General features: G+C 40.4%; 1 protein-coding gene across 5 annotated transcripts in view; it reads right to left on the bottom strand.

The window, feature by feature from the left end:
- The window catches only part of kmt2e (lysine (K)-specific methyltransferase 2E), a 40,328-nt gene that overhangs the window by 3,507 nt on the left and 10,517 nt on the right, over window positions 1-26,304 (bottom strand). For 3 of the 5 annotated variants that reach the window (XM_065269445.2, XM_065269444.2, XM_065269446.2), the window contains exons 2-19: window positions 20,940-21,124; window positions 16,194-16,305; window positions 15,748-16,007; window positions 12,634-12,773; window positions 12,064-12,242; window positions 11,667-11,705; window positions 11,385-11,585; window positions 11,148-11,278; window positions 10,841-11,068; window positions 8,532-8,784; window positions 7,624-7,722; window positions 5,381-5,560; window positions 2,912-3,241; window positions 2,534-2,833; window positions 2,283-2,436; window positions 1,978-2,204; window positions 1,758-1,814; window positions 1,203-1,670 (exon numbers count right to left, since the gene is read on the bottom strand). In XM_065269445.2, coding sequence (XP_065125517.2) covers window positions 1,203-1,670; window positions 1,758-1,814; window positions 1,978-2,204; window positions 2,283-2,436; window positions 2,534-2,833; window positions 2,912-3,241; window positions 5,381-5,560; window positions 7,624-7,722; window positions 8,532-8,784; window positions 10,841-11,068; window positions 11,148-11,278; window positions 11,385-11,585; window positions 11,667-11,705; window positions 12,064-12,242; window positions 12,634-12,773; window positions 15,748-16,007; window positions 16,194-16,305; window positions 20,940-21,010 — 3,429 coding nt within the window. In that variant the 5' untranslated portion in view covers window positions 21,011-21,124. Of the gene's footprint in view, window positions 1-1,202; window positions 1,671-1,757; window positions 1,815-1,977; window positions 2,205-2,282; window positions 2,437-2,533; window positions 2,834-2,911; window positions 3,242-5,380; window positions 5,561-5,941; window positions 6,020-7,623; window positions 7,723-8,531; window positions 8,785-10,840; window positions 11,069-11,147; window positions 11,279-11,384; window positions 11,586-11,666; window positions 11,706-12,063; window positions 12,243-12,633; window positions 12,774-15,747; window positions 16,008-16,193; window positions 16,306-20,939; window positions 21,125-26,304 lie in introns of all 5 variants that reach the window. The other 2 variants (XM_065269448.2, XM_065269449.2) reach the window with 2 other exon arrangements.

Below are 26,304 nucleotides of genomic sequence, written 5' to 3'. Positions count from 1 at the left end.
CACTTTTCAAGTTTATTACTAGATACAGATTTTTTTGAGATCAAAAATTTGTGCCGCAGTGATGACATATTTTGGTAGGCTAACCCGGAAGTTAGCGGGATAGTGGTTTCCTCATAAACAAGCCCATTCTTTTTTTCCCATAGACTTTTGGATTATTGCAAAAAATAAGTTTAGGGCACTTAGAGGTGATTTCCCGGACAGGGATTATCTTAAAACAGGACTTGGCCGTAGTTTAATCTGGAAATATAACTAGTTTTAACAAACATGCCTTACTAAAAACATTACTTGTGTGCATTTTGAGGCAAAACAAAGGGCAGTGATGTATTTTAAGATATGTCAGTGCAAGCTGTTTTCATTTACATTTAAATTTATTTTAGTCTAGGACTAGTCTAATCCTTGTCCGGGAAACCGCCCCTTAAAAGTTTTGTCCAACAAGTTAATCTTGTCTAAACAAAGTCTAAACGTGGCTTTTTATATTTCTAGTAAACACAATTATACTTCAAAATTCATAAAATTTTTATTAATCTGTAAAGATTAACTTGTTGGACAAAACGTGCAAGTGTCTTCAACTTTTGTTAAACAAAGACTTTTGGATTATGGCAAAAAATCGAATGGACAAAATTAAAACCACTTAAAATTCCAGTGTACCGTGGAGCATTATTTAAAAAAAAAGGTAATCAAAAACAACAACTCAAAACCTAAACATGTCACATATCTTTGAAAAGTTGAAATTCTTGTGATTCGAATGATGTAAACCGTTTTAAGATACAATCAACACAGCAGGTACAATGTGTGTCATTTTTATGCATTTTTTTAAGAATGCTAAAGGATTAAAGGGCTTTTTGCAAGGGATCCAGTGTCCCGTTAGCTTCTGGGTTGGTCTCAAAATCATATAAAAATAAAAATTTTAACAAACAAATTCTCAAGTATACATATAAACTGAATTCATTTAAAGGCAGGGTGCACGATCTCTGAAAACCAATGGTGACATTTGAAATCACCGAAACAAACACGCCCCACGCCAATAGAATCTGGACCTTCTTTTAATAGACCCTCCCCACACATATGCAACCCAGGCAATGATGCCGATTAGTAGACACGCTACAAGTGTATTTTGGTAGTTGGCCGACTCCCTTTTGACTCCCAAAGTGTTTTTCAAAAATCATGCACCCCGCCTTTACATTTTGGAAAATGAATCAGACCTTTTTCTTCTGTGATGGATTTTTTGCTGCACTTCCGTCCCCAGTGCCATCTCCACTTAATGAGCGGGTAAAGGTTATGCCACCGCTCTCCTCACCACAGGAATAAAAGGGCGCCGTGTCGCTAAAGGGGCTAGCAGAGGTCGAATCTGGCCGGTACGCTCCTAATTCCAAAGTGTGAGAGGGCGTGAGGTCTCTCAAATTAGAGTTCACTGAGGAAAAAGAGAGACCACCTCGGTCTGGACTCTTCATCCAGGGGGGATAAGCAGACACGGGTGTATCCGATGTCGAGGCAGCTTCTGAGCCACTACCTTCGACCTCCATGCCATCATCACCGGCTATATCCTGGGGCTCAGTGAGCGAGGGCTGAGGACTCTGGGACCCGGCAGGTTTTATAGATTCCTGTGGTGCAGGATCAGGGACGACTGTCCTCGCACAGGGAGATGCCAAGAGCGAAGGTGGCCGGTCCAACTGAACATAAGGGAATGAGAAATGTTATGCATTGCACAAAATAACATACACAAAGTACAAACCATCGTAACAAAGAAAGATCCTCACGTCTTGTGTGCTCGGCCTCCGGCTACCATCTGGAGAGCTGTCCATAGATGACTCGCTCTGTTGATTTGCAAAAAAAAAAAAAAAAAGAGAGGTCAACATAACATAACATACAGTTTAAAACAATTTTGTTGTCTTCGTCAAAATAATCTCTCAGATTTGACTTATCAATTTTAGTGTAGCCGAGATATCTGCAAGTGTATAAATCGAATAATACTCTTACCTCCTGTTGTGGAGGGTGGCTGGGAACCTGTAATGAAGCCAAGGATTCAGTACTCAGGTCTTCTGGGCGCGGTCGAGGAGGTGTGGCTAGCAACAGGGGCGTGCCTGGCGTGTCTGTTGAATCTGTTCGCGTTGGGGTGGCACATGGAGATCCATATGGGGTGGAGGTCTCCGACATGTATGGATCAACTGAACATAAGCGCCGTTTCTTCAACGGGGTAGGCAACTCTGCAAAAAAACAATGTGTGAGTTTCTAAAGTAGATTTGGGGCTACCTTATATCATTATGAGGTGTTTGTTCACCCACCTGGTAGCGAGCAACTGCCGTTTAGGGGTAGAGGGCTGCAAGACTCTCCATTGATGGAGGGACTGAGAGGGCTTTCACTGGGCATCAACAGAGAAAGGCGTCCTCCTCCTGGGCTGGTAGAGCCCTCCTCTTCTAAAGCTTGCTTTAGCCAGCGCTGTACAAAACACAGAATAAGGGTTGGTATCCTCATTGTCCGAGCTGTATGGCTTCAAACGTTCCTTATAAACAAACTAAAAACATAACAATATTACCTTCTTGCAAGAGCCGGTTGTAGGTGGTGTTTCGGGCAGTTCTCGCGAGCGCCTCCGGCTCGTGGGCACCCCAGGAGTGGTAGGGCTGCGGCTGGCCAAAAACGGAGATGAGAAACGGACGTAGTGTTTGGGTGTGCTGTAGACGTGTGAGCTGCAGGCCATGCCTGGAAGAGAGTTTAATTGCGTAGCCAAGACCTCGGGATCACTGCTTATCCTCAGCGGCCTCTCAGGTGGCAGCTCTGGCGTCCGTGAAGCTCCCCGCTCTGGTTTCTCGACACCCATCCATTCGCTCACTAAGTGCTGTGCAGAAATAAATTGCAGTTGAAAAAGTGTTGCAATAAACAGAAGTTAATTGAAAATCCTTGTAAAGAATCAAACCTTTTTAGTTTTGGGGTACTTCTGCCCACCACGGGACGCTGGGGCAGGCGAGCTGCTGTGAGGCGGGCTGGCATCAGGAGCGTGTGATGGAGGCACGTCAATCTCAGGAGCTAAGGGCATCTCTCCATCATGAGTCTCTGCCGAGTCATGAGACTCTAAACCGTCACCAGGGGAATTAGGTGGCAATTCGGAGCAAGAACTGACTGTGCGGGATCGCCGCCTCTGCTGTCCGATGTGAGTGCGATTCCGAGAGAAGCTTTTTCTCTGCTTGGTACGGCTCACTTTGCCTGGCTTTAGACAGGGCTCCTCCTTCACAATCTCAATCATGGGCTATAAGTTAAAGCATTGTATAATTATTTGTTTGAAAAAAGAGGAACCTTCAAATTAAATGATTATAGCATATTGTGCAAAATGTAAACAATTCTAGTTTTGCTCAATTTAACGATTCCATAATTAATTGTTAGTACTTAAAGCAATACTCCAGCCAATTATAAAAATTACCCCATGATATAACCCCCCCTTAAGCAATCTGAGATACATATGACCATAATCTTTAAGACGAACACATTTGGAGTTATTTTGGTAATTGGCCTTGCTTTTCCAAGGTTATAATGGGAGAAAACCGGGATCAGGGAACAACTTCTGACTTTAAACCCCAAAACGTGCATTCACCCTTCACTGAAGTAATCCACACAGCTCCAAGGGGTTAATAAAGGTATTCTGTAGGTAATTAATGCGATTTTTGTAAGAAAAATATCATATTTCAAACTTTATAAACAATAACACGTAGCTTCCGGTAATGACGCCATCTTGGACTCAAATGATTCAAGAGAGTATCATGGTAGTAAGAGTTGGTTGCCATGGATACGTTGCGCAGTGACTCCCCGTAAGTTCAAGATGGCGTCGTTACCATAAGCTATTTATAATAGTTTATAGTATGGATGGAGTAGTATAGTAAGTTTAAAATATTTTTTTTTTACAAAATCACTTTGACTACCCGCAGAGGACTTTTATTAAACCATTGAAGCCATGCGGATTACATCTGTGAAGGATGAATGCACTTTTTAGGGTTTCAAAGTCAAAAGTTGTCCCCTAATCCCTGTTATCTACAATTTTAAAGCTTGGAAGAGCAAGGACATGTACCAAAAAATGTGTTTGTCTGAAAGATGATGGACATGCATCTCAAATTGCTTTGAAGGCGGGTACATCATGGGATAATTTTGATATTTAGCTGGAGTATCCCTTTAACAGAAAACACCCAATAATTAATTCACATACAGTAGTGGCCAAAATGATCAAATACTTTATTAAAAATTCATAAACTTTTGTATGCATGTTGGTGTGTTTGAAGTATAAACTGAAGGTCAACTTTGAGAAAAATAAAAAATACAACACATGGAAAGTTTATAAAGACATAAAGCCCAGAACAATGATTACAAAACATTCCCACAAAACCTCAACTAATACAGGGTTTCCCAATCTGGAGTCCGAGAACCCCTGGTGGTTCGCTCGGGGATTGCGAGGCGATTAAAACAATTAATTAATTACAATTAAATAATAATATGCAATATCTAAATCATATATCATAAAACTGATAACTCATGCAAATTGGGCAGATACATTTTATGTACCACTAAAAAAAGAAAATTACCAGATCTATATACCAGGTCTAATAACCATATAAAAACTACGGATAAAACTTTAACACAGATGAAAAAGAAATGTTTTTGAAGGTAAACATACAAATGTGCTCTTAAAGTATATTTACTTAAAATCTCAGGAGGTATTTCAAATAATTTAGGCTAAGGCTGACAAAAAAAGTTTAAAAACCCCAAAACTAATATAAATCATAATAAAACTACAGTCACTGTATGCTTTATTACCAGTTTTGTGTTTTTATATGACATTTTTATTTTAATAAAACCCAGATTCCCTATTAGGTTGTGGTTTGCTTTTTTGCCAAAAAATACTGCAAAATTATAGTGTTTTGTCAATTTTGTACCAGACGCCTCATATTTTTATGGTTATCTAACCTGAGGCGCATTAAAAGCAAATGAAGAGTTTTGTTGCAAAATTTTTGTCAAAACATGTTTATTACTATGTTATAATGTTATTATTTTGTTTTATGGTGCTACTTAGCTGTATTTAAGTTATGAAGGTTTAAATCAAAACGAACTAACTGCAGTTGAATTGATATTAATTGGAATGCACAACCAAACTTTTCAAATATTGCCCCCACAAACATCACTTTTGTCCATACCTGTATATTATACTATTACGACACTACTTTTGGTAACATATATTGCCAGTATAAAACTCAGACAACCAAAAGCACTGATTTGCAGTTCAGTTACCAATCAAGAGTGAGTGAGCAGTTTTAAAATGAGTAAAATCAAATTTTTGCAGAAATATTTTAAACTGATTTGGTGGTGTTTGTATATGTGCGCATGTATTTTGAAGGACACATACCTGTATTATAGCAGGACATTCAGCCTCTGGTGTGGGCGGTGGCTCTTCCTTTATATCGCTGCGCCCACCGATCTCCCCCTTAGTGCCGATTCTCTCTAACGCCTGCTCTCGTCGTTTCTCTCTCTTCTCCATCCGAGCAAACGCCTGCAGAATGGCCTCCATTTTCCTTTCTTCACGCGTCTACACGAATAATAAAAAAAGGGTAAAGATAAGGTGAACCTATTTTCCAGCTGACAGTTGGGAACCAGCTTGCAATTTAGCGCAATCAGCAGGCCAAAGCCAGCAGCAAAAGGAGGGAAAGAGAGAAATGGGACACATCTCTTTTAGTCAAGTGGAAATATAAAACACCCCTAGGTGTGTGACACGGTTTCTGTACTCTCTCATGTCCTACCAAAGAAAATGGTTCACACAAAGGTGTCCTGAGGTAGGCCATGTTGAGCAACTGAGGCTGCATGCCTGGATGTCAACCTCAGTTTGGGGTTAGTGTGGGGTCTCCTACACAGTAACAGGCAGGGGTGGGTGGGATCGTAGTCATTTGAGGAAATGAAAGGGCAGGTTTACCTCCTTGTTTTTGTTTCTCAGGGCTCTGCAGCAGGAAGCCCCCGCGACGTGACAATGGGACTCCTCTGACAGGCTGCCCTGAATGGTGCCGAAAAAGACAGCCATCAGGGTTTAGACATGCAAAGGCTTGCTCATACTGCATACACTTAAAAATATATCAATTTAATTTACCATTTATGGGGTTTGATTGAAATACCCCCTTTTGCATCGACAGGATGCTAGTTCCCAGTAAGGTCCCAATCCATGCGTTTCGTCCAGAAAAAGGGACCAAAAACTGGCACTGGTCTCTTAAAGCTGCATGTCTCCAACCAGGAACCATTAACTTCAAATTAGCCAGAAAAAAACAACTCTGGCTAAACTAATATGATCGCTCATTACATTAGTAGACCAGTTTACACATCATGCACATTTTATGACACTACCTTACTATTTGTGTCATATTGCAAAGAAACACTTAAAAAACTTTTCTCAAAATTAGAAATATATTTGAAAAACAAAGACTTTGACGTGTATGCTTATTTATAGGTGGGTTCACAAATCCCCTGTCTGAGCTCCGGCACCATTTTGGTGAAAAAGTGGTAGTAAAAAAAACTCAAAAGATGCATTATAAGCTAGCCTAACTAGCTAGGCTAATATGAGGGGAAAGACTGGGACTTTCCACAAACACTGCATCAGTTTGATCCCTCGCCATAAACTTTCTACAACTAGCGTGACTTTGGTTATAGCTGTTAGCCTTTGCTCTGGATTTTTAATGGTAAGGCACTTAAGTATTGGATGTCAGTTTTATTTCCCTCAACATTCCAGAGGCTGCTGCCAACTTTGGAATGTTTGTAGAGGAAAGTTTTGGGAGTTCAGTGGGTTCAGGAGGTACTGCTTTTATACAGCTGCCAAATCTTTATGAAAATCTAAATTTTCCATCTCTCTATAAGCGTTCATGGCAAGTACCACACATAGTTATAGCCACACCAAAAGCTCACACAAAACAGCCAGTATATATTAAATGAAAGAGCTGCTACTCTCCCCAAAGTTGATCGCAAGTAACCGAATCTCCATGCATTTGGGTTAAAAATAAAGGCTTGTTTTACGAATTATTTTCACATTCAAACTGACATTATTAACAACGTCTGATGGTTCAGTCGAAAAAAAGTAGCTTTAATAGGTTTAACAACAAAAAGTTGACAGATCTACCAAATTTTGTTACTATGGAGCAGGAATATTTTATTGACCTTGCAATGGTTCTTGGAGAAATCAGATTATTTGGTTGTTGGAAAAAAATCATAAGCAGACAAACCCTGATCGAATTTGTAATATGCATCTCTCACTACAAACCAGAAATACCATCTGCAGACAAAACACAAAGAGACCCATAACAGGATCAATAAAGGATGAAGTATGAAACGAAAAGAAAAAAGCAACAGGGATGAGTGCCCTCGCGCTAACCCTTAGGAGGTGAAACTACAGAGCGACAGGAGAAGAGAAGCACTGGCGGCAGCAGCGATATTAGCGGTAGGGTTAAGGAGGTGGACAAAAGAATAATGGAGCATTCTGGGTACTGCCCAAATCACCACACACACCGGGAGGCAGAATGAGGAGGGGGAAAAATAGAGGAAGGGTGGGGGCAGTAGCGTTTCCACGGCAACCGTGATTTGCCATAGCGGCCGTTTCTCCCTGGACGCACTTACCATCTTCCTCTTCCTCTCTGCAATCTGCTCCTCTGACTCCATCTCTACTTCATTGCTAATGGAGGTTTTCTCTTCTAGATCCTCTATTAACTCAGGATCCTGCAAGAGGGGGAAAGTGGCCTTTATCATCGCCTGACTACAGACCAGGAGTGAGGAGCATCAGAGAGAGAGAGAGTGGGAAGGGTCATTTTGGGGGGCCGAGATCTTGACCAGATCATACTTAAGGGAATCTGTGCATTAATGCCGCTACTAAATTTACACATCAGAGCGGTCACTGCGTGTCCTGCTCTGAGCAATGCCGCTGATTTCTCCTGGGACGTCCTGATACGATCTTACAAGCAGCAGGACAGAAAAAGTTGATTTTGTTACGATTTCACTGGCATGAAAAACAAGCAAGATTTAACATTTTTGCTATCCGCCACCACTGAAATGTAGGAAAGTAAAAGCGAATAATGGGAAAACGTCTCTTTTCTGGTGATCAGACATTGTGATCAGGACCAGACAGGAGATGTAGATGATACGGAGATGAGTAAATAGATTATTAGAATGACTGAAAATATCCAATAAAGAATCATGCACAGATTAATATACACAGATAACGCATGCAAACACAAGTTATTGATGAAAATGTACGAGGACGGAGATTCTCTCTCTCATGCAGTGATCCCACACCTTTTGACCAATGAATATCCATTACTTTAACAGAGAGCGATTCTTAGTCAAATACATTTTTTAGAGCTGATCATAACCACAAAATCATGTTCATTGATAATACACGTGTACTTTTTTCCACTTCTTCAGGATGGGAAAACACAACTGTAACTCTTCCTGATTTTCCAGGTTTTCCGTAACTGTGGAAACACTGGAAAGATATACACATAGAGGTGATTTTATTTTTGTGTTGGTACCTGATTGTTAGAGATAGAGAGGCGTAGAGGAGAGAGTTTTCTCTGTTTGCCGTCATTGAGTGATTTCGCCTTGGAGCCGTCACAGTCCATTATCAGGTTCTGGTTCTGTCCGGTCTCGTCCCGTGACGGTTCTCTGTCCTTGCGGCCACGGCGTCGTGTGCTAGAACCCAAATTTTCTGTAGGCTCTAAATTCTGCTTTAGCACAGGGCATTCCAGATTGCCTTTCAAACAAGCACAGTCCACCTTATATTTACTGCCCAGCGACACATGGAAAAAAGAAAATAGAGAAGACATTAAACTCTAAAGTTTTGGGAAATGCGTGCAAAACCAACATTCAAATGCAGGCCCAAATGTAAACTTTTTACTTAAAAAATATACGATTTTTACTTTTTTTAGGTTTACATTTGAACATTAAAGCAAAAAAGATGAGATTACTTTGTTCTTATTGGCAAAAGCATTGTAAACTTAGCCACAATACCACATACATTAAAGAGAAGGAGATGGACTACTATGTATACAGAAATGGGACCCATTTAACCCTCCGCAGTGTTTCCCATACATAGGCTCTACTTGGGCGCTGCGCCCAGGTAAATTGCTACCCGCCCAAGTAAAAAAAAATCACTTTACGAATTTCCGTATTTCTGAACTCGACTGGATGACCCGTGTTTTGGAGAGAGAGAGAGAGAGAGAGCGCGCGAAAGAGAGAGCGAGAGAGAGAGAGCGCGAGAGAGAGGTGGGGGTCGGGTGACCGTGAAGATGATGCACGCGTCATAAACTCATCATCCAGCGCGGCAAACTGGATCAACTGCAGCAGCACATACGGAGCAGCCAGGGAACACACTGCGACCAAAATGGTCGCATATGCTTATGTGCATATGTGTTTATAGCATCTAAGTTGGCTTCATTTTGCGTGCAAGCACGTTGTGTCTCTCCGGTTGAGTGTCCGTTCACGTGCTCTCTGTTTCTCAATGAATTGGGCGCGACGCGAAGCAACCTCAGTGTCACATTGTATCCTTTCATGTTTCTGAACTTGAGCAGAGTTTTACCATTAGAGGTCTTTCTTCACTGAGGACGCGGGACCCGTACGGTTCCGGGTTTATATTTTAAATGGTCAGATGGGTCCGGGTCGGTCCTAGTTCATTACTTCGGGTCCCAAGTCTGATTAATATTGTGTGTAAAACCCGAGTCGATCGGAGAACGGCCGTGAGCGCTACCGTGCTAAAGCTCGAGTGCTGTTAGCGTGCCTCCGGTTTCTATGGCGATAGCAACTGGCTCTTGTCACGACCACGCGCCGCTTCATTTTCTTTATCCCATTTTTTAATAGTCTTACTATTAATAGACAATATCTTTACTAAAATCTAAACAGTTTGCACAGAGATTGTAGCAAAAAGCAGTGCTAATACTGAATGAGCAAAGCTCTAGCTGACTCAGGATATAAAAAACGCAAAGCTGTAATGTAAAGTCTGTCATCGGGACAGCACAGCAAGTAGACTTTTAAATCTGAAATAATTAGTGGATTAAGCTTTTTTTAATCGGCAAAAGAGAAATAGAAAGCAGAAGCAGTAAAAGTGCCTATCTTATAGAAGTTATTACCATTATAACATCAGTCACATTTATAATCTATAGACCTGCACTGTCTATATAGGCTATAGTATACATAGTATTGTATATAATTGAGTTTGATAAAAGGGGTCATCAAATTGCTTCATATATCAGTGCAAAAACATCAAGTTTTTTCGTGGTGCTTTGACAAACAGTGTCAGCTTTGTTTATGGCAAAAAAAGTTTGGGGTGGTTAGATTAATGAACTATAATGTGAAATTAATATGAATGTTTTATAAATCAAAGTATTGTGTTGTGTCACACATTATTAGTTCTTTGTTACATGTATAGTAGACCATTTTTTGTCGGTGGATAATAATGATTGCCCTTTTCACCAGCTACCACCACAAGTAAATTTCAGATCTGTGGGAAACACTGCCTCCGTTTAGCATATTCATGTGAAGGGAAGTCTCAATTCTCTTTTAGTTGGATAGGTTGAAAAAGGATTTTTCAGGACCTCACTTCAAACAAAGGCTTAAGTAATTTTCCAATATGGCTGCCCATGTGAGTATAAATCAAGAATTGGGATTGGGCCTCTGTCTTCAGTTTATTGTCGTTCAGGTACAAAAGTAGAATATAAATATTTCTGGTGACGCTTTCTAACATGGGTGGCGACTGACCTGACCTAAAGTTTTTAGAGCAATAAGCATGCATGGGGCATGTCATGCTTTTTAGCAGATTTGTGTGTAGAAATTCATGTCCGCTCACCAGCTGCCGTAGTCATAATCAAAGCCAATGGTGATCTCGCTGCCCTTGAGAATGGACCTCAGAGAGTAAATGTATAAATGCAGCATGCCGTCCTCGATCACGTGCCGCACCTCAGCGTTGGGCGTACACGAACGACGGATGAATCGGGCCTCGTTCCCAAAGCTCCGAGCGTCCACGCACATTTCCAAACCGTCAAACTTAGAGTAGAACAATACGAAGGGGTACGGCCTTTGGGAAAAAAAAAGAAAAAATCTGTAATAAACTACAATCCTTGAACCAACCGTTACCAACAGACAAATATCAGTACCTCTTAAAAAAGTAACCGTTGGCCTCAAACTGCTGTCGCAGCATGACTTTCCCCCGGTATTCGATTATGAGCGAGTCAGCAGCCAAATCCCGAACAGCCTTTAAAATGCGTTTGTTTTTTTGTATGTGACTCTAGAAGAAACAAAAGGGCGAGAGACAGGACATTGAGTGTGTCACACAAAACCGCAAAATATGAACTAAAATAAATACAGTTCTCAGGCGAAAGGCTGTCTGATACCTCTACAGGTGGTTTAAAGGCTGCGGTGTGCGTGTTGTAGGCCAGCGTCTTGCCATCTCTGGCCTCTTTGACTCGAAGCAGTATCCGCACTTCTTCACTGTACTGGTTACTGCTGGCCTCTTCGTAGCGCTCCATCCATGACTTCATCTTATTCTCCCAAAGAGAGGGAGGATCTGTTGGCTCACACTCGGGAGCGGAGCCCTGTGGACACATGCACAAGATTCTTAGTATAGATATACGCAAGACAATCGGATGGTGTTTCAAAAAGTGATCTGTACCCACCTTCACTCTAGATGATTTTCTAGAGCCTTCACGGAATGCCTAAAAAAAAAAAACAAGATGAGATCAGACTAGAGGTTTTAAAAAAGTCTTAGTTTATAATGCCAACATTAAAAGGTATGCAAAAATGTGCCATTTTCTGTTGAAACCTATGATATTAACGAGAAGCTGCAAATAATGTCTATTATAACTTTACAGAAGAGATGCAAAGCGCAGTCTAAACAGTTTATTTTGTTAATATTGCCCGAAAATCTAAACCAAAAAATATTTACTAAATTGTTCCTAACGTATTACACAGTTTGTGCTATAGTAACATGCACTATATGCACAATAGAACTAGAAACACATTTTAAAGTAATAAAGGAGAATTTCATGAATGCATTGAGGAATTTCATTTTACCTTCTTTGCCCTGGGTGGAGCCGTGGGTTCCTTCTCTCCGCTCTTCTTTCGCTTTTTTTCTGTCTGTTTGTTGCCGAGACGAGCTGTGGTGAGTGTGATGCTGGTAGGGGTGTGCTGAAAGGCTGTGTACAGCTCTAGTGGAACCTCATCTCCACTTTCCGTAGCACTGGTGTCCCCATCTGCAACATAAACACAGAGTATATGAGCTTGTATCAACCTTCAACAAACACAAGCAGTTTTATACAGACTTTACCTGCAGCAGTAATGTCAAATCATCTCCAGCAGATGGCAGTATAGTTAGAGAGCTCATGTATACTAAAGCATTATTTGAAGCACAGACTACGTTCTTATGGAGTTCCCCTTAATAAGATCAGGACGGACAGGTAGCCGTTTCAAGCTAAACAATACCTCGAGCGATTCTGTATTCTAGCATTAAACACCACCCTCTTAACAGACCTAAAAATGTTTCTCTTGAGTTACATTGTGGGAAACTGCAAAGGTGGCATTGTTTTGGCTGGAGGAGGGGCTGAACGTGACTATAGGCGTGTTTGTGTGCATACAAAAACTCACCAGACATGTTCTCTCTCTTCCTGGTTTGTAGTAGGATGGCGTGCTCTCTGTCCAGCGTGCGGGGCTGACAGCGTTCACACAGGTACGTCTCGGGAATGTTTTGCCGGTCGATCCCCATGCAGTCAATATGCTGCCAAACACTGACACAGAAAGTCAAAGAGTTACGATTGAGGAAACATCTATGAATTATTACACGAACGCAAACAAAGAGACTGACAGGTCTCAACTACTCAAACATTTTATTGGTTGTGTAAACCTGTATCAACATTAGTTTCTCATCTACATTTAAAATACTTAGTGCTGTTATGTCTTGTTGACTCAACAGCACAAATTTCTTAAAACACAAAGATCTGATCATATCCTGGCAAAGTCATTTTGTTTAAAGAGCTAAAAATGTCAAGGAGACATTAGAGATCACAACGCTTAACCAAAAAAAACACAAAGCAGATTTAGCTTTAGTTGAATCAATTGCATTGTTCATTCAAGTAATATTCCACTTTCATAAAAGATAAAATCCTGATAATTTACTCACCCCCATGTCATCTAAGAGGTTTATGTCTTTTTTCGTACAGTCAATATTCCAGGAATTTTCTTCATATAAAATGGACTTTAGTGGACCTCAAGAGTTTACAGTTTCAATGCAGTTTAAATGCAGCTTCAAAGGCTCTAAACTAGGGATGCTAAACAATTAATCGTGATTAATCGTTAGCAGAATAAAAGTTTTTGTTTACATCACATATGTGTATAAACTGTGTATAATAAATATGTATATATATATAAATATATATATAAATATGAACACATTCATGTATAATTTTAAGAATTTTTTTTATATATTAACTATTTATATTTACATATAATATAAATTATACATAAATATACAAATGTATATACACATGTAAACATTTCTAAAACATATACATGCATGTGTGTACATTTATTTATACAAAGTTATTATACACAGTTCACACACATATATGATGTAAACAAAAACTTTTATTCTGCTAACGATTAATCGCGATTAATCGTTAAGCATCCCTACTCTAAACGATCTCAAACGAGGCATAAGGATCTTATCTAGCTAAACAATCATAATTTTCAGAAAAAAAGTGCCACATCTTCTCATTTTGCACTAGCCGTGTGATGCGCCATCGCAACCTTACGCATTACTTAAACATGTCGAAAGGTCACGCGCTACATATGTAAAAAATGCACACTTCCTGACCATTTTAAACAATAAACTGACACAAAGACATTCATTAGTATCATTCCCCATACAACAATGTCAGAACGGTCCTCTTTCTCCACACTTATAAACACTGAAGCGGTACTTTCACATACGTCATGCGTAGGGTTGGGCATCTTTTCAAATGTATCGATTCTGATTCCAAATTCAATTCTGCTTATTGATTCCAATTCCTAATGATTCAATTCCAAAAAGGTAAAAAGCAATAACAGTCATGCCTTTATAGTTCGAAAATATTGATTTTGTGCCATTATTTACAGCAGAGCACAAACAAGAAGGCCACATGAAAACTTTTTTAGGACTTAAAAAACGTTTCGGCTAGCTCAAATAACACCTACCTAGGAAGCTGTTTACACCTGGTATTAAGATGCATTTTCGTTGATCAGATCAGAAGTGAATGATGCTAAAGACCGGTGTATAAATGGTGTTCAAAAAATTTTGAGCTCGTCCACTTTCGACCACATTCAGAGGTAGTCGGAACACATTTACGCACATGTGGTCGAATTTGTTCCTGCAGCCACAAAAAAGACCACCTACTATCCACATATTTATCTAATGTGATGTACCGAGCACAATGTTTTACATAATTTCTGATCATTTCATCTTTAATTTTGCTAGTGTGTGAAAGTTGCGTGAGCTTATTTCATCAATTGCACTAAAATATCAGAGAAGCTCTTACATATACATGTACAAAACACAACAACACAAGCAGCGAAATCTGACATAATATAAGTTTGCGTCAATTAAAACCGTCATTTGCAGAGGGACTCGCCCACAGTCTCCACGGTCAAAAGTGGACAAAGGAAACAGATTAAAATACCAGGTGTTAGCATGAATGCGTCTCTCTTGTCCACTTGTCTTATCGATCTTAATACCATGTGTTAACCACCTCTTAATGATAATGACTCAACAACAACCAAAAAAGCATGCAGCCTTTTTACTATAATTGTTGTGATCGATCTGTCACACCTCAGTTTTTACCTGTGTGAGGTAATTTTATAACAAGGATCCGATTCCTTTCTTATGGATCCGATTCCAGAAATGGAATCGAAATTTGATTCCCAACCCTATGCGTGACCTTTTGACATGATTATGTAATATGTAAGGGGGCGCTGGCACATCACACGGCTAGTGCAAGACGAGAAGTTGTATTTTAAAACTACATATTTTTTTGGCAAAACTGACAATCATCTCGCTAAATAAGACCCATATATCACTTGGTTGGGATTGTTTAGAGCCATTTGAAGCTGAATTGAAACTGCAATTTTAAACTGATTGAAACTGTAAACTGTTGAGGTCCACTAAAGTCCATTATATGGAGAAAAATCCTGAAATGCTTTTACAAAAAAAATATAATAACTGAACAAAGAAAGACATAAACATCTTGGATGACATGGGGGTTAGTGAATTATCAGATTTTTTATGAAAGTGGAAGATGGCTTTAACTTGGATGGTTACGACTATAACCATCAACTACATTGTAAATCATCAACTACAACATAACATAAAAAAATAAAGCTCTTCATAACACACAGCATAACAAATGTTTTGAAAACTTTATAAATAATATGCTGAGCCTCACGTCTAAATGTACAAATCAAACAAGTTTAAATAGAAACAACTCTATGGGCACAAATTCCATAACGAGATAAGGGCCAAGACATGATATCAAATATATATCAATATAAATATATATAAAAGGATGACAAGACAGCAATTTTGCACACACACTTTAACATTTATATTAAAAAATATATACCAAACCTAGTAAGACAATGACCCACCAGGTACATTCCAGTCTAGTTTCATTCCCTTCATTCATGATTTAAAAATCTCTGTTCATCATCACTGAAATCAAAGTGTGGTACCTGCACTTATCGCAGCAGATCATGTAGCCATCGTCATGGGTGAAGCCGCAGATGCAGCGTGTGATGTCAGCACCGTAGCTGCCGTCTTCCGAGGTGCTGAGCGTGGTGCCGCGCGACGCCTCGTCCTGCCCGCCCGGCACAAACAGGCCCTCGCTCGCCCGGCCCCCAGACACAAACAAACTCTCGCCCGGCCGTATTAGCACTGAGGGAGGGGGGGACGCGGGCGGGGTGGGCGGGGGTCGCGCCCCATAGTTATGGTCCTGAAGACATTGCAGGTAAAGGAAACGTTAGAAGGCCGCACACAGTTGATATGCGATCAAATAACAAAACAAGTAGATACGCAGGTCAGCAACAAAAGGGTGTGTGAGTACGAAGGCGTGTATGTGGCGTGTTCGTGGCAATTATCAACAGAAGTACAGCGTGTGTTTGCTCAGGGCGATACTCACGGCGTAAGGCAGACCGATGTAGCCGTGGGAGTGGTGCGAGCCACTGCTGTAAATCTGGTGAGGGTAGCTGGACTTCTCCACTACAACGGAGCTGGCCTCCACAGATTCTGGTCTAAACCACAAACACACACAAAAAAAGAGGCACGAATAAGGAACAAGTCTGACAAGGCGTGTTTTCTATAAGACAAAAAAACTGGTTTGGCAGCAAGGAAACAAAAGAGAAAGGAAGAGCGAGGATTAATAGAGAGAATTTCGGTCACCGATAAATTAACACTCAGTTGCATTCTTGTTTGTACGAGTCGACACAAATATGACACGGTGCCGGACAGACATTTGCATAATCTCTGTAGTGACCTGATATCTGCATACACGGGTGTGAGAAGGTACGAGAACGTGCGAGTGTCATGTCCTCATGTGACAGAAGCTGGTAGAAAGTGAATAAACATGATCACACCTCTGTAATCTATCTAAGAGCGAGATCTGTTACACACCTGAAGCTTTATTTGTATCACACTAATAAACAACAAGAGTTCAATCAGATTTATTACTTGATAACAAATCAAAGATCTGTAGTGCAGACAGAATATTGGAGTATGGACTTGAATGAATGCCAAAATGAACCGTCAACCCTTGATTGATTTAATATAGGTATATGTGGATGAATGAATGTAAATATTAAATTTCTCATCCAATGCAACGTATACAACTTTGCCAAGGTCATGCAGCTGCTCTGCTGCCAGTATACAAACAGATTACACATATAACCGGACCCAAACATCCTTAAATAAAAACAGTCCTCAAGCCACACTTCATAAGCAAACGTGTCGTTTTCCAAAGCCTGTGAGGCGATGCACAAACAGGTATAAACACTTCCTTAAATCAGGAAGAACTCGCAAAACTCACCAAGAATCAAGATATCCGCCGTGTAAATGGCAGAAATGCCCAGCTAACACCAAATGGGACAGCACGTGAGATATACAAGCGGATATCGTTTCTTCTTTCTGTCCGTTTTCAGTTTATCTTTCCCTCCTTGCTTTTGTTCATGCCTCATGCCGAGGGGGGAGTAACAACCTGCTGGTTTGCTCCACACGATCACCTCGTGCTGTCTATCCATACCTCACGTTCATACTTCCTGATTCAGTTGGCGCTTTGCAACCCAACTGTCAAAGTGAAAGTGTGTGAACTGCTGAGGGGCGGACCCTTGACAGAAAGAAAGACGGTGCTGCGTGTTTGCGCGTTGCACACAAGTCAAACAAGAGCTCTAGGCGAAAAAAAGGCCCTCGCAGGCAGGCGATAAATGATTAGCAGGTTTTATTGATGCCTTTACGTTACGATGTGCTTTTCAGCGATAAGATTATCAACGTGGGACAGGTGACAGGCCGGGGATTTCCGGCGCATCCGTGACACTCTCTAGTCTCTTTTACTAAAACACAAGCTGCCTGTTTAAGCAGGGAGAAGGGAGGGAAAAGTGGGATGGAGAAAATGGGTTAAAAAGGTGCAATGAAAAAACAATGAGAAGGATGTATGATAGAGCCATTCAAAGTACTAGCGATGGGTCAGGATATGACTTCTCATTCAACAACTGACTAGTCACTTATTGAGGTTAAGTAGATTTTATCGCTTTTGATTTTTTTTTTAATTTAATGCAAAAGTAGTATTAACTTCTGGGAGACGATTTTAAGCTTGCATAACCATTGGACGTTAGGGGCAGTACACATTCACATTTTTGTCTTTTGCATGTGCAAATACGTTATTTCAAATACGTTATTGCATGTGCGGCAAAGCGGGCGATCGCATTTTTCCGCACAGTTTTAAACAGGAAATGTGAACCGCCCCTTAGCATGCTAAAAATGCTTTTTTTACGGTTTACTCATCTCAAACTCAGTTCATGATGACAAAGACAGTGATTTCAAAATGGTCTGGCGCATATATCAGTCTATTAATTGCAAAGAGTGCATGACAAAATTAACAGGTCAGACACAAAGGGGAAAGAAAAGATGGCTGTGGGGTGCCCAACACAGAGAGACAGAAATCAAAGAAGGAATAGAGTCGCATAAAGAGTGCCGTTGTAAATGAAGCTCCAATTAAATGTAATGGGTATGCATGTACTAATCATAGCCCAGAGCTCCAGAGACAGCTTAATATGGAAAGACAATTCACACACCTGTTGACAGAGAGCGAGACTGCAAATCAGACCAACTCATTTTGACAGCTAACTTTTGAGGGCATAGATAAGCAAACACGTGCATCTTGTGTTACGCAAGAAACCCCTCCCCTCAAACACACCAGACATTATCTAAGGCTAGACACGGTTTATAGGGATTACAGCAGGCATTTCAGGTCCAATGGCATTTTAAACGCTGACAACCCAGTGATGCACAATGCCTGGTAACCATGGTAACATCTGCAGCGGATCCAGGGTGGGCTGACCCTGACCGAGGAGTAATGTCAAGCGAAAAGCTACAGAGATGTGCGACAGGCGGATCCGACGAGGCGCTCTGTAAACCACCACGTAAGACCCCCCAGAAACACATGTAACATTTTGGTTTTATCTTTTTAAGACTTTATCTGGGCAGAAATCTGCCCTGAAGCTCGCTACAGTTATGTGAAATTAAATCTGCGCATGCACGCATGCGTATATGCACCTGATTGACACTAAAACCCAGAATGACGTAAAGCTACGAGGCAGCCCAGCCTCTTAAGAAGGCTAAAGCTCCAGAGTCCAGCTGTCACTTACCCGGTTGCCATGACGACAAGCCCTGCGCAGTGCAGGGGAGAGCACCATGGCAACACAAAGTGACGAGGCAATGGCGCCGAGGGCTTCACGTTTAAAGAGGAACACGTTGTTTTCATTCAGGCGCATGCTGCAGAGGGGAGGGGTCTGCTGTATGGATCAACTCATTGCGCGTGAGGTAAAATATATTCAGCATTTGGCTTTGCATGAAGAAATATATTTTATAGTAATACAGAAAAAAGTACTAAACATATTTATCAACAATTATATACAATTATAATTGCAAGATTATTTTACAAATGCAAGATTTGAATTTAATGAATTTTTTTCTATTTTAAATCAATTTTGTTTAAATTATTCTTAAAGGTGATGTGTGAAAATAATTTTAGGAGGATCTCTTGGCAAAAATGCAATTTAATATACATAACTATGTTTTTAGTGGTGTATAAAGACCTTACATAATAAATGTTACATTTTATAACCTCAGAATGAGCCGTTTTTATCTTCATACACCGTGGGTTCCTTTACATGGAAGTCACCATTTTGCGTCATCGTGTTTTTACAGTAGCCCTAAACATTTCTACAGAGTGCGTTTTGTCACGATATTGACGCAGACGATGACATGTTTGTCCTTTGGCAGCTACCGTAGCTTCTCTGTGCGTTACGAAAGGGAGGGGTGAGCAGTGGACTGAGCCATTGGTTGTTTTTGCAATTTCACCACTAAATGCTGCTAAAATCTACACACTGCACCTTTAAAGGAACAGTTCACCAAAAAATGAAAATTCTCCCATAATTTACTCGCCCTCATGCAAACCAAAATGTCTATGACTTCCTTCCTTCAGCTGAACACAAACTATTTAAAGTACCATATAGGGCTGGGAAAAATCGATTTGATTTTAAAATCGATTTGGTAGGTCAAACCGATTCATATTTTCAAAAAAAAAATATTTTAATATAGCGCAGTACATAAATTTTGCATTCGCCAAATCTTCCTTCAGAGTTTCCGTAGCACGCTCCCTGCGGCGCAGCCCTCTGCCCCTCCCCTCTCCCGAGGGCAGCGAATGCATATACAAACAACATGGCAAAAACAGCCGGCGAAAGAGAGCAGCTCCTTCCAAAAAAAACTAAATGCTCTTAAACTTCAGTCGTGTGGAGCTGGTTTGGATTTACGGCAATTTTACGTTGATGCATTTTAGTTAAATAAAATAAATATAATTTTTTTTAAATATGTGTACAGTTTGCAATTATTTTCTTTTAAATGGGGGCGGGGGAAAAAAAATCGTATTGAATCATATATCGAGTTTTTTATAAAAAAAGTCCTAGTACCATATTATAAGACAACATGACTGTGGTTTAATATAAAATATTAAAACTGAAATTCTGAAATTAAGTGTTCGAATGAAGAAAGGAAGTTGTGAAGTTTTAAGGGCGAATAAATAATGAGAATTTTCATTTTGGGGGGAATTATGTATTTATTTTATGGAAAAAAAAATTGGTTCACTGATGTCCGCACAATGTCAAATCTACTTATTTCAAAACAAAATAAAGTTGACTTTGCAAAATGTTAATGTGTCTCGAGGTCTTAAAGCTATAGAATGCTTTGAAATACAGAACCAGCAAATCCTATGCTATCTTTATGGCTTATCTTTATCTTTAGGTACTGCTTGTACATTCTGAAGTGTGCGCGCCACAGGCCCCATCCACTTTCATAAGAAACAGCAGTCTTCAGGATATCTCCTTATTGTTTCCAAAAATTAAATGACAGGGTTTGCAACGACTTAAGGATAAGATGACTGAATTAGGGAGAATTATTTTTCTATATGGATGCAACAACAGCTGAACGTGTTTTCTCTGATGGATGCCTAAGACAGCGGAAGCGGTTGAGATGACAGGTGGTGGAAAAAATGACAAGGCTACAAAATGCTCTTATTTGATGCAACCATAAAACTGCAAAAACGAAACAAAAAGGTAGTGATGAATCAATATGAAAGGACAAACAGGAAGTGACTCACTCTGAGCCTGCAGCCATGTCCAGGTACGAGGTGTTGGCCGTGTCCACCCCTACTGGGAAGACTATGCTCATGACGTTCTGTGCTGGGAGTCTCTTGTCCTACTGAGTCCAGAGCACAGCAATCCAAAACACTGAGGCATGTCAGCCACAGCACTCATTGCACACATCTAAGTGCATCCACAAGGCCTGCGAGGAGAAAAGAAAACAGAGTTAGTGTTTGATAATCTACTTTCCACCACACACTCCAGATAAGACTATTACACAAATAGGGCAATATTAACGTGACGAAGGGCACTTGGGCATATTGCAAAACTGGACTCATTAAATCTAGTATTGTAAACAGGAAAGCAGCAATGATTCACAGCAGAAATATGAAGTCACTGTAGGCCATGAGGAGTAATATTATTAAGTTGAAGGTTCAGGATGAAACAGTTTGTTTCCTTCACTTGTAACAAATAAACAATATAAACTGAGGGATTGTGTTTCACCCATTTTTGTATGTTTAAAAATGCCCTTCATAGGACAGCAGGCAATAACACAAGTCGACTTTTCTAGACACAACCAACAGGGCGCAGTGACTTCACATAGCCACAAGGGGGAGTGGTTGCATGCTCAGTAACAGCAACCATGAAAGTGCAAGAGGGAGAAAATACAACATGGAGGCGGCCTTTTTATTTTCCGCTTTTATCTAAAAAGTGTCCATTTAACACACACCCTAAGCAGGCACAAAAAACTGTGCGCACGCATGCAATAACATCGCGGTTCAAATAGTGTTTTTCAGAAAATGTAACGTGTGTAAAGGGGGAGGAAACACACCGGATGAAAAGATTAATGATTAAGCGTTGCATGTCAGGCTGAGAGAGAGAGAGAGATGCAAAGACGCTGGTTGACGGAGGCGGGACTTGACATTGACAGAGAGGAGAAGGTGGCCAATCAGATACTTTTCCTGCAAGTAATGTTTTAATCCTGGTCAGAGGGGCTAAATGTGTCACACTGACATACTTCCTCTGGAACAACAAACAGGTTGGCGACAAAAGGAATTAAAGTGTGTGTGAGTGTGTGTGTATTGTGGTGATAAGTGGGATTAGAGGAGAGGCCAGATGCCTGGCCATAGTCTATAGATGAAACTGGAAATTAAGTTGGAAATACACTTCAAATTATGCATTTAACAGATGCTTTATTTCAAAGTGATATTTCAGTGCTTTGCTTTCATCACTACAAATGTTCCTAGGAAATGAACTAATGACCTTGGAATTTCAAGCAGAGAGACAGCAACTAGTAGAGCAGTATTATACCATGAGGAAATAAAATTATGTTTTTACCCCACTTGCCAAGAAACTGTGTATCAGTTTTATTTTTTAATCAGGCACGGAAATTGTCCGCAGCGGCAGCCATAAACTAAAAAAAGCTTTGTATTCCTCGCCAAGTATTTTGCTAGGGCAAAATCCGATAGACGTGTGCCATCTTATCTGCGTAGTAGATCATTTGTTTATCTTAGATGTGATTCATTTAACCAGAAAACAAATCTTTGTATCATTTCAATTCAAACAGTTTACTCAAAAATGAAAACCCTTTCATCTACTCGCCCTCATTGACTTTAAATGTACAGACAGGTAACTACAGCAACATTTCTCAGATATCTTCTTTAGTACTTTACAAAAGCAAGAACCACAGTGGAAGTAAATAATGACAGAAGTTTTATTTTGGGTGACATTTTACCTATAAAAATCATCAATTACTTTAAGTTGTTACAAACATGTATGCATTTCTATGTGTTGTGCTAAACAGAAAGGAAGATATTTTAAAGAATGTTTATAACCAAGACAGATCTGGGGCACCATTGACTGCCATTGCAGGAAAAAATTATACTATGGAATTAAATGGTGCCACAGATATGGTTGTTTATTTAAAAAAAGTGTTCAGCAGAAAAAAATTTTTTATAACAGTTTGGAAGGTAAAAAGGAGTGCACTTCCATGATGTAATTAAAGAAAAAAATATTTCACACACTAATTTTTTTAAGATAATCTCCACCGCCATGTTCTTCCCTTAACTTTAACGAATTAATACATCCCTGTCTTTTCTGAATGCATGCACTTAATCGTTGTACAGCGTGTCCATTAAGCCTAGCACCATTATCATCATCAACTACCCCTCTCACTTAAATTTCCAAAGTCAGGAGTGATGGTGTTACTGCGCCCGAGGTTGAAGTGCTGCAAACTAAGTGCACTTGCGCCATACAATATCATTTTTATCCGCTTAGAAAAACCGCCAAGCTTTATTTTGTGCCACCATACTTACTAGTGTAACTACTCATGTAACAGTCTTTAAATAGGGAAAACACGAAAGTGTAAATAAATTCATCCCTGTTTGGATCCTAATGAATGAATGGTGCTAGGCTAAATGGACGTGCTGTACAACGATTAAGTGCATGCATTGAGAAAAGAGAGCTATGTTTTATTTCATCTAAATTGAAAAGAACATAGTAAAATAGTAAAAAACAAAAGTTTTCTCCTTTAAGAACATTTACGTGTACTTCTCTATGCTATTTTAAAACATCATGATGAGAACTAAAATGTGCTTTAAACATACTATCTCTGTATTTACTCAAAGATGAGTTAAAGTTTACTACAAGTGGTACCCAACTAAATTTTTGAAATACATTTTCGTTCCCATTCATAGTGTCTCAAAATAGCAAAGTAGTACACTAAATGTTCTTAAGATTTATCTTAATTTTAAGTATATTAAGTACAAAATTAGTGCGTGAAAATAACAGTACTTCATTTTCACCTGGGACAAAAAAAAAATTCATTTTTCATTTTATTAACATTTAGCACCAGTTGAGTGTGACTCTTGGCCTTCATCTACCACCAGGTCTGTGATACAAAACTCATCCGATAAATTGAACATGAATTAACATGCCTGCACACAACACACACCCTGACCAGCCTTAACATGCCCCTCAGTCACACACCTTACAAAGGATGTCATGCTTTCTGAATGTTTTGAAATATATTGAAATGAGACATCTGCACATGCGGCCTATTTGACAACAGATTTTCCATCCGTGCGAGACGTGTGCATGTGCCCTAGGTAAAACCTACAGCCCTGAGAGAGGCCAATGAACTAGGCTAGAAACTCTCCAAGTTGACAGCCTATACCGTCGAAGTAGGCACAGCTAAAGTTACCATGCCCTCTTCACAAAAACATTAACAAATGCAGGAAGAGGTCAAAAGAGAGACGGCATTGTTTTGTGTGATCAACTCATTTCCCTCCAAAAGCATACTGTCGTCTCTTTCCAGCTTTCTCACACCAAGTCTGTTCTTCTTGGCCACAGTATGGCAATCCTGCCGTCACTGTTTAGGAATGCACGCACGCGCGCTGGCTCTCCAAACACACGCAGATAAACCACCCATCCCCTCACATATGTCCTCTGAACGAATGGCCAGACATGCACTCTTTCTTTCCTTTCCACACGCATTTGGCAAACGCCCCCCTTTACTAGAAATGCAAGAGGAGGTGTGGAAAAATCCAGTACAGTAGAGCATTCCTGGCTAAATCCGAGCATTTAGTCCGCCTTTGACACGCCCATTTCCTTTCGCAGGGTCGCCTGCCACTCATGACCACCACAGCCAGCGAGGGGGAAAAAAAAGAGAAGAAACGCTTCCATGCCCTACCCGGATTTCTTTCCCTCCCCTCTACACTTCCTAAATAAACCCTTGACACTCAGGCGAAAGGGAGGGGTGGAGGAGAGCCAAGGGGGGAGGCTGCGAAATACAGACCCAATTAAATGCCCGTGTGTGAGAGAAGGGATCATTTAAAGACCCTATGAAAAGATAACCAGCACAATAGAGATCCGAAAACAGAAGATCTAATAAAAACACCGGAAAGCATTAAATATATTCTTTTTATCGCTGTGGTCCTCTCTAACATCCTGCCTATAACAGATATCCACCGGTTCCCAAATTATCCACCTACATCTCTAGGGAATGGTTGTGGGGTAAAGATTTTGGCACAAAAATGGCCAATGCAATCCAACTAGCCCCCTCCATGCCTCCCTACTCTGCCTCTCTCTGTATGGACACAATGTTGTATGGGAAGCTCCTCCTTCTGGCTGCTCGCTACATCAGGCAGGGAAACCCACAGACTCATGTAGGAGTGTCAACGCATGTTTTTATCCCCCTCTCTCTCTCTCTGCCTACTCCAGTGTCTCTCACAGAGTCATTTTCCTAGTTTGCGTTAGATTTCTGCAGGGAGATAAAACAGAGCAGGGCTTCGAGCCCCAGTAATGACGACTTCATATCATTCTCTTAAGCTGATTCATCGTAGCCTACCCTACACAGGGACTTTACATGACCACGTGCCTCAAAATGTACCAATGCACATCGAGGGCTTTTTCTGTCACTGATAAAAATGCAAGAGGGACTAGACTGTGTCACCTTGTCTGTGTCATTCCTTTTATGACAAATATATACGCTACAATGAAAGGACAAAAATGGCCTTGGTTCAGTGCTAGGTGTTGTAAAAAACTGTGAAAACCTCAAATTGAGGTTAATGATGCCTTAAATTGCACGCAATTTTGCGAGACTGATGGCCCCTTTGACTTGAGTCAATAAACAACTGCTTAAGCAACAATCGTGAATACCCTAGCAACCACATTACAACTTAAAAAGAACACCTCAACGGCCGGGTATACTTTTTCTGCGTCTGCGCAGATTTCAAAGTATCTCAACCACAACTACAAGTGGATGGCCGTGTTCGACTCGTACGCAATACAAATAATTTCTTAATCAAATTATTACTCTATCAGGCCACCAGGGCAGCACTGATTCGCGAATTTTACAGTACATTAAAAAAATTCAGGATAGATGAACAAAGTAGCGGATCCACCAATGCAAACAAAGTTTAGAACAAAAAAAAAAAAAAAAACATAGAACAGGAATCGCACATTATTGTGATGAAAATGCTCCACATCAGCTTGTGTAAATGTTTGTAGTGTCCGGTCTCACTATTTTTACGCGCATACACTATTGTATGCGTACTGTCCGCACGGTCTCAAATTTTGGGCAGCACGGGGACAGTGTGCACAGACACTCCTGATAACGAAAATGACGTCATGCGGATGGTACGCGGAAGGCCCTAGTATACCTTCAGCTTTAGGTGTCGCATAGCAATACCATGGCAACCATCATCATGCAGTGTTTCCGCTATATACATTCAACCGTGGCGGCCCGCCACTCCTAAAACATCCCCGCGATAGAAGGGATACAGCAAACGAAATCTCGTTGGATGAGCACTGTTTTATCCTAATCCTTTAACCAAACCCAACTCTAAACACAAAATTTCACACGATTGTAGGATGTATTTG

The sequence above is a fragment of the Paramisgurnus dabryanus genome, chromosome 1, assembly GCF_030506205.2.
Source record: "Paramisgurnus dabryanus chromosome 1, PD_genome_1.1, whole genome shotgun sequence".
Classification (NCBI taxonomy): domain Eukaryota; kingdom Metazoa; phylum Chordata; class Actinopteri; order Cypriniformes; family Cobitidae; genus Paramisgurnus; species Paramisgurnus dabryanus.
This window is presented reverse-complemented; position numbering and strand designations above follow the sequence as displayed.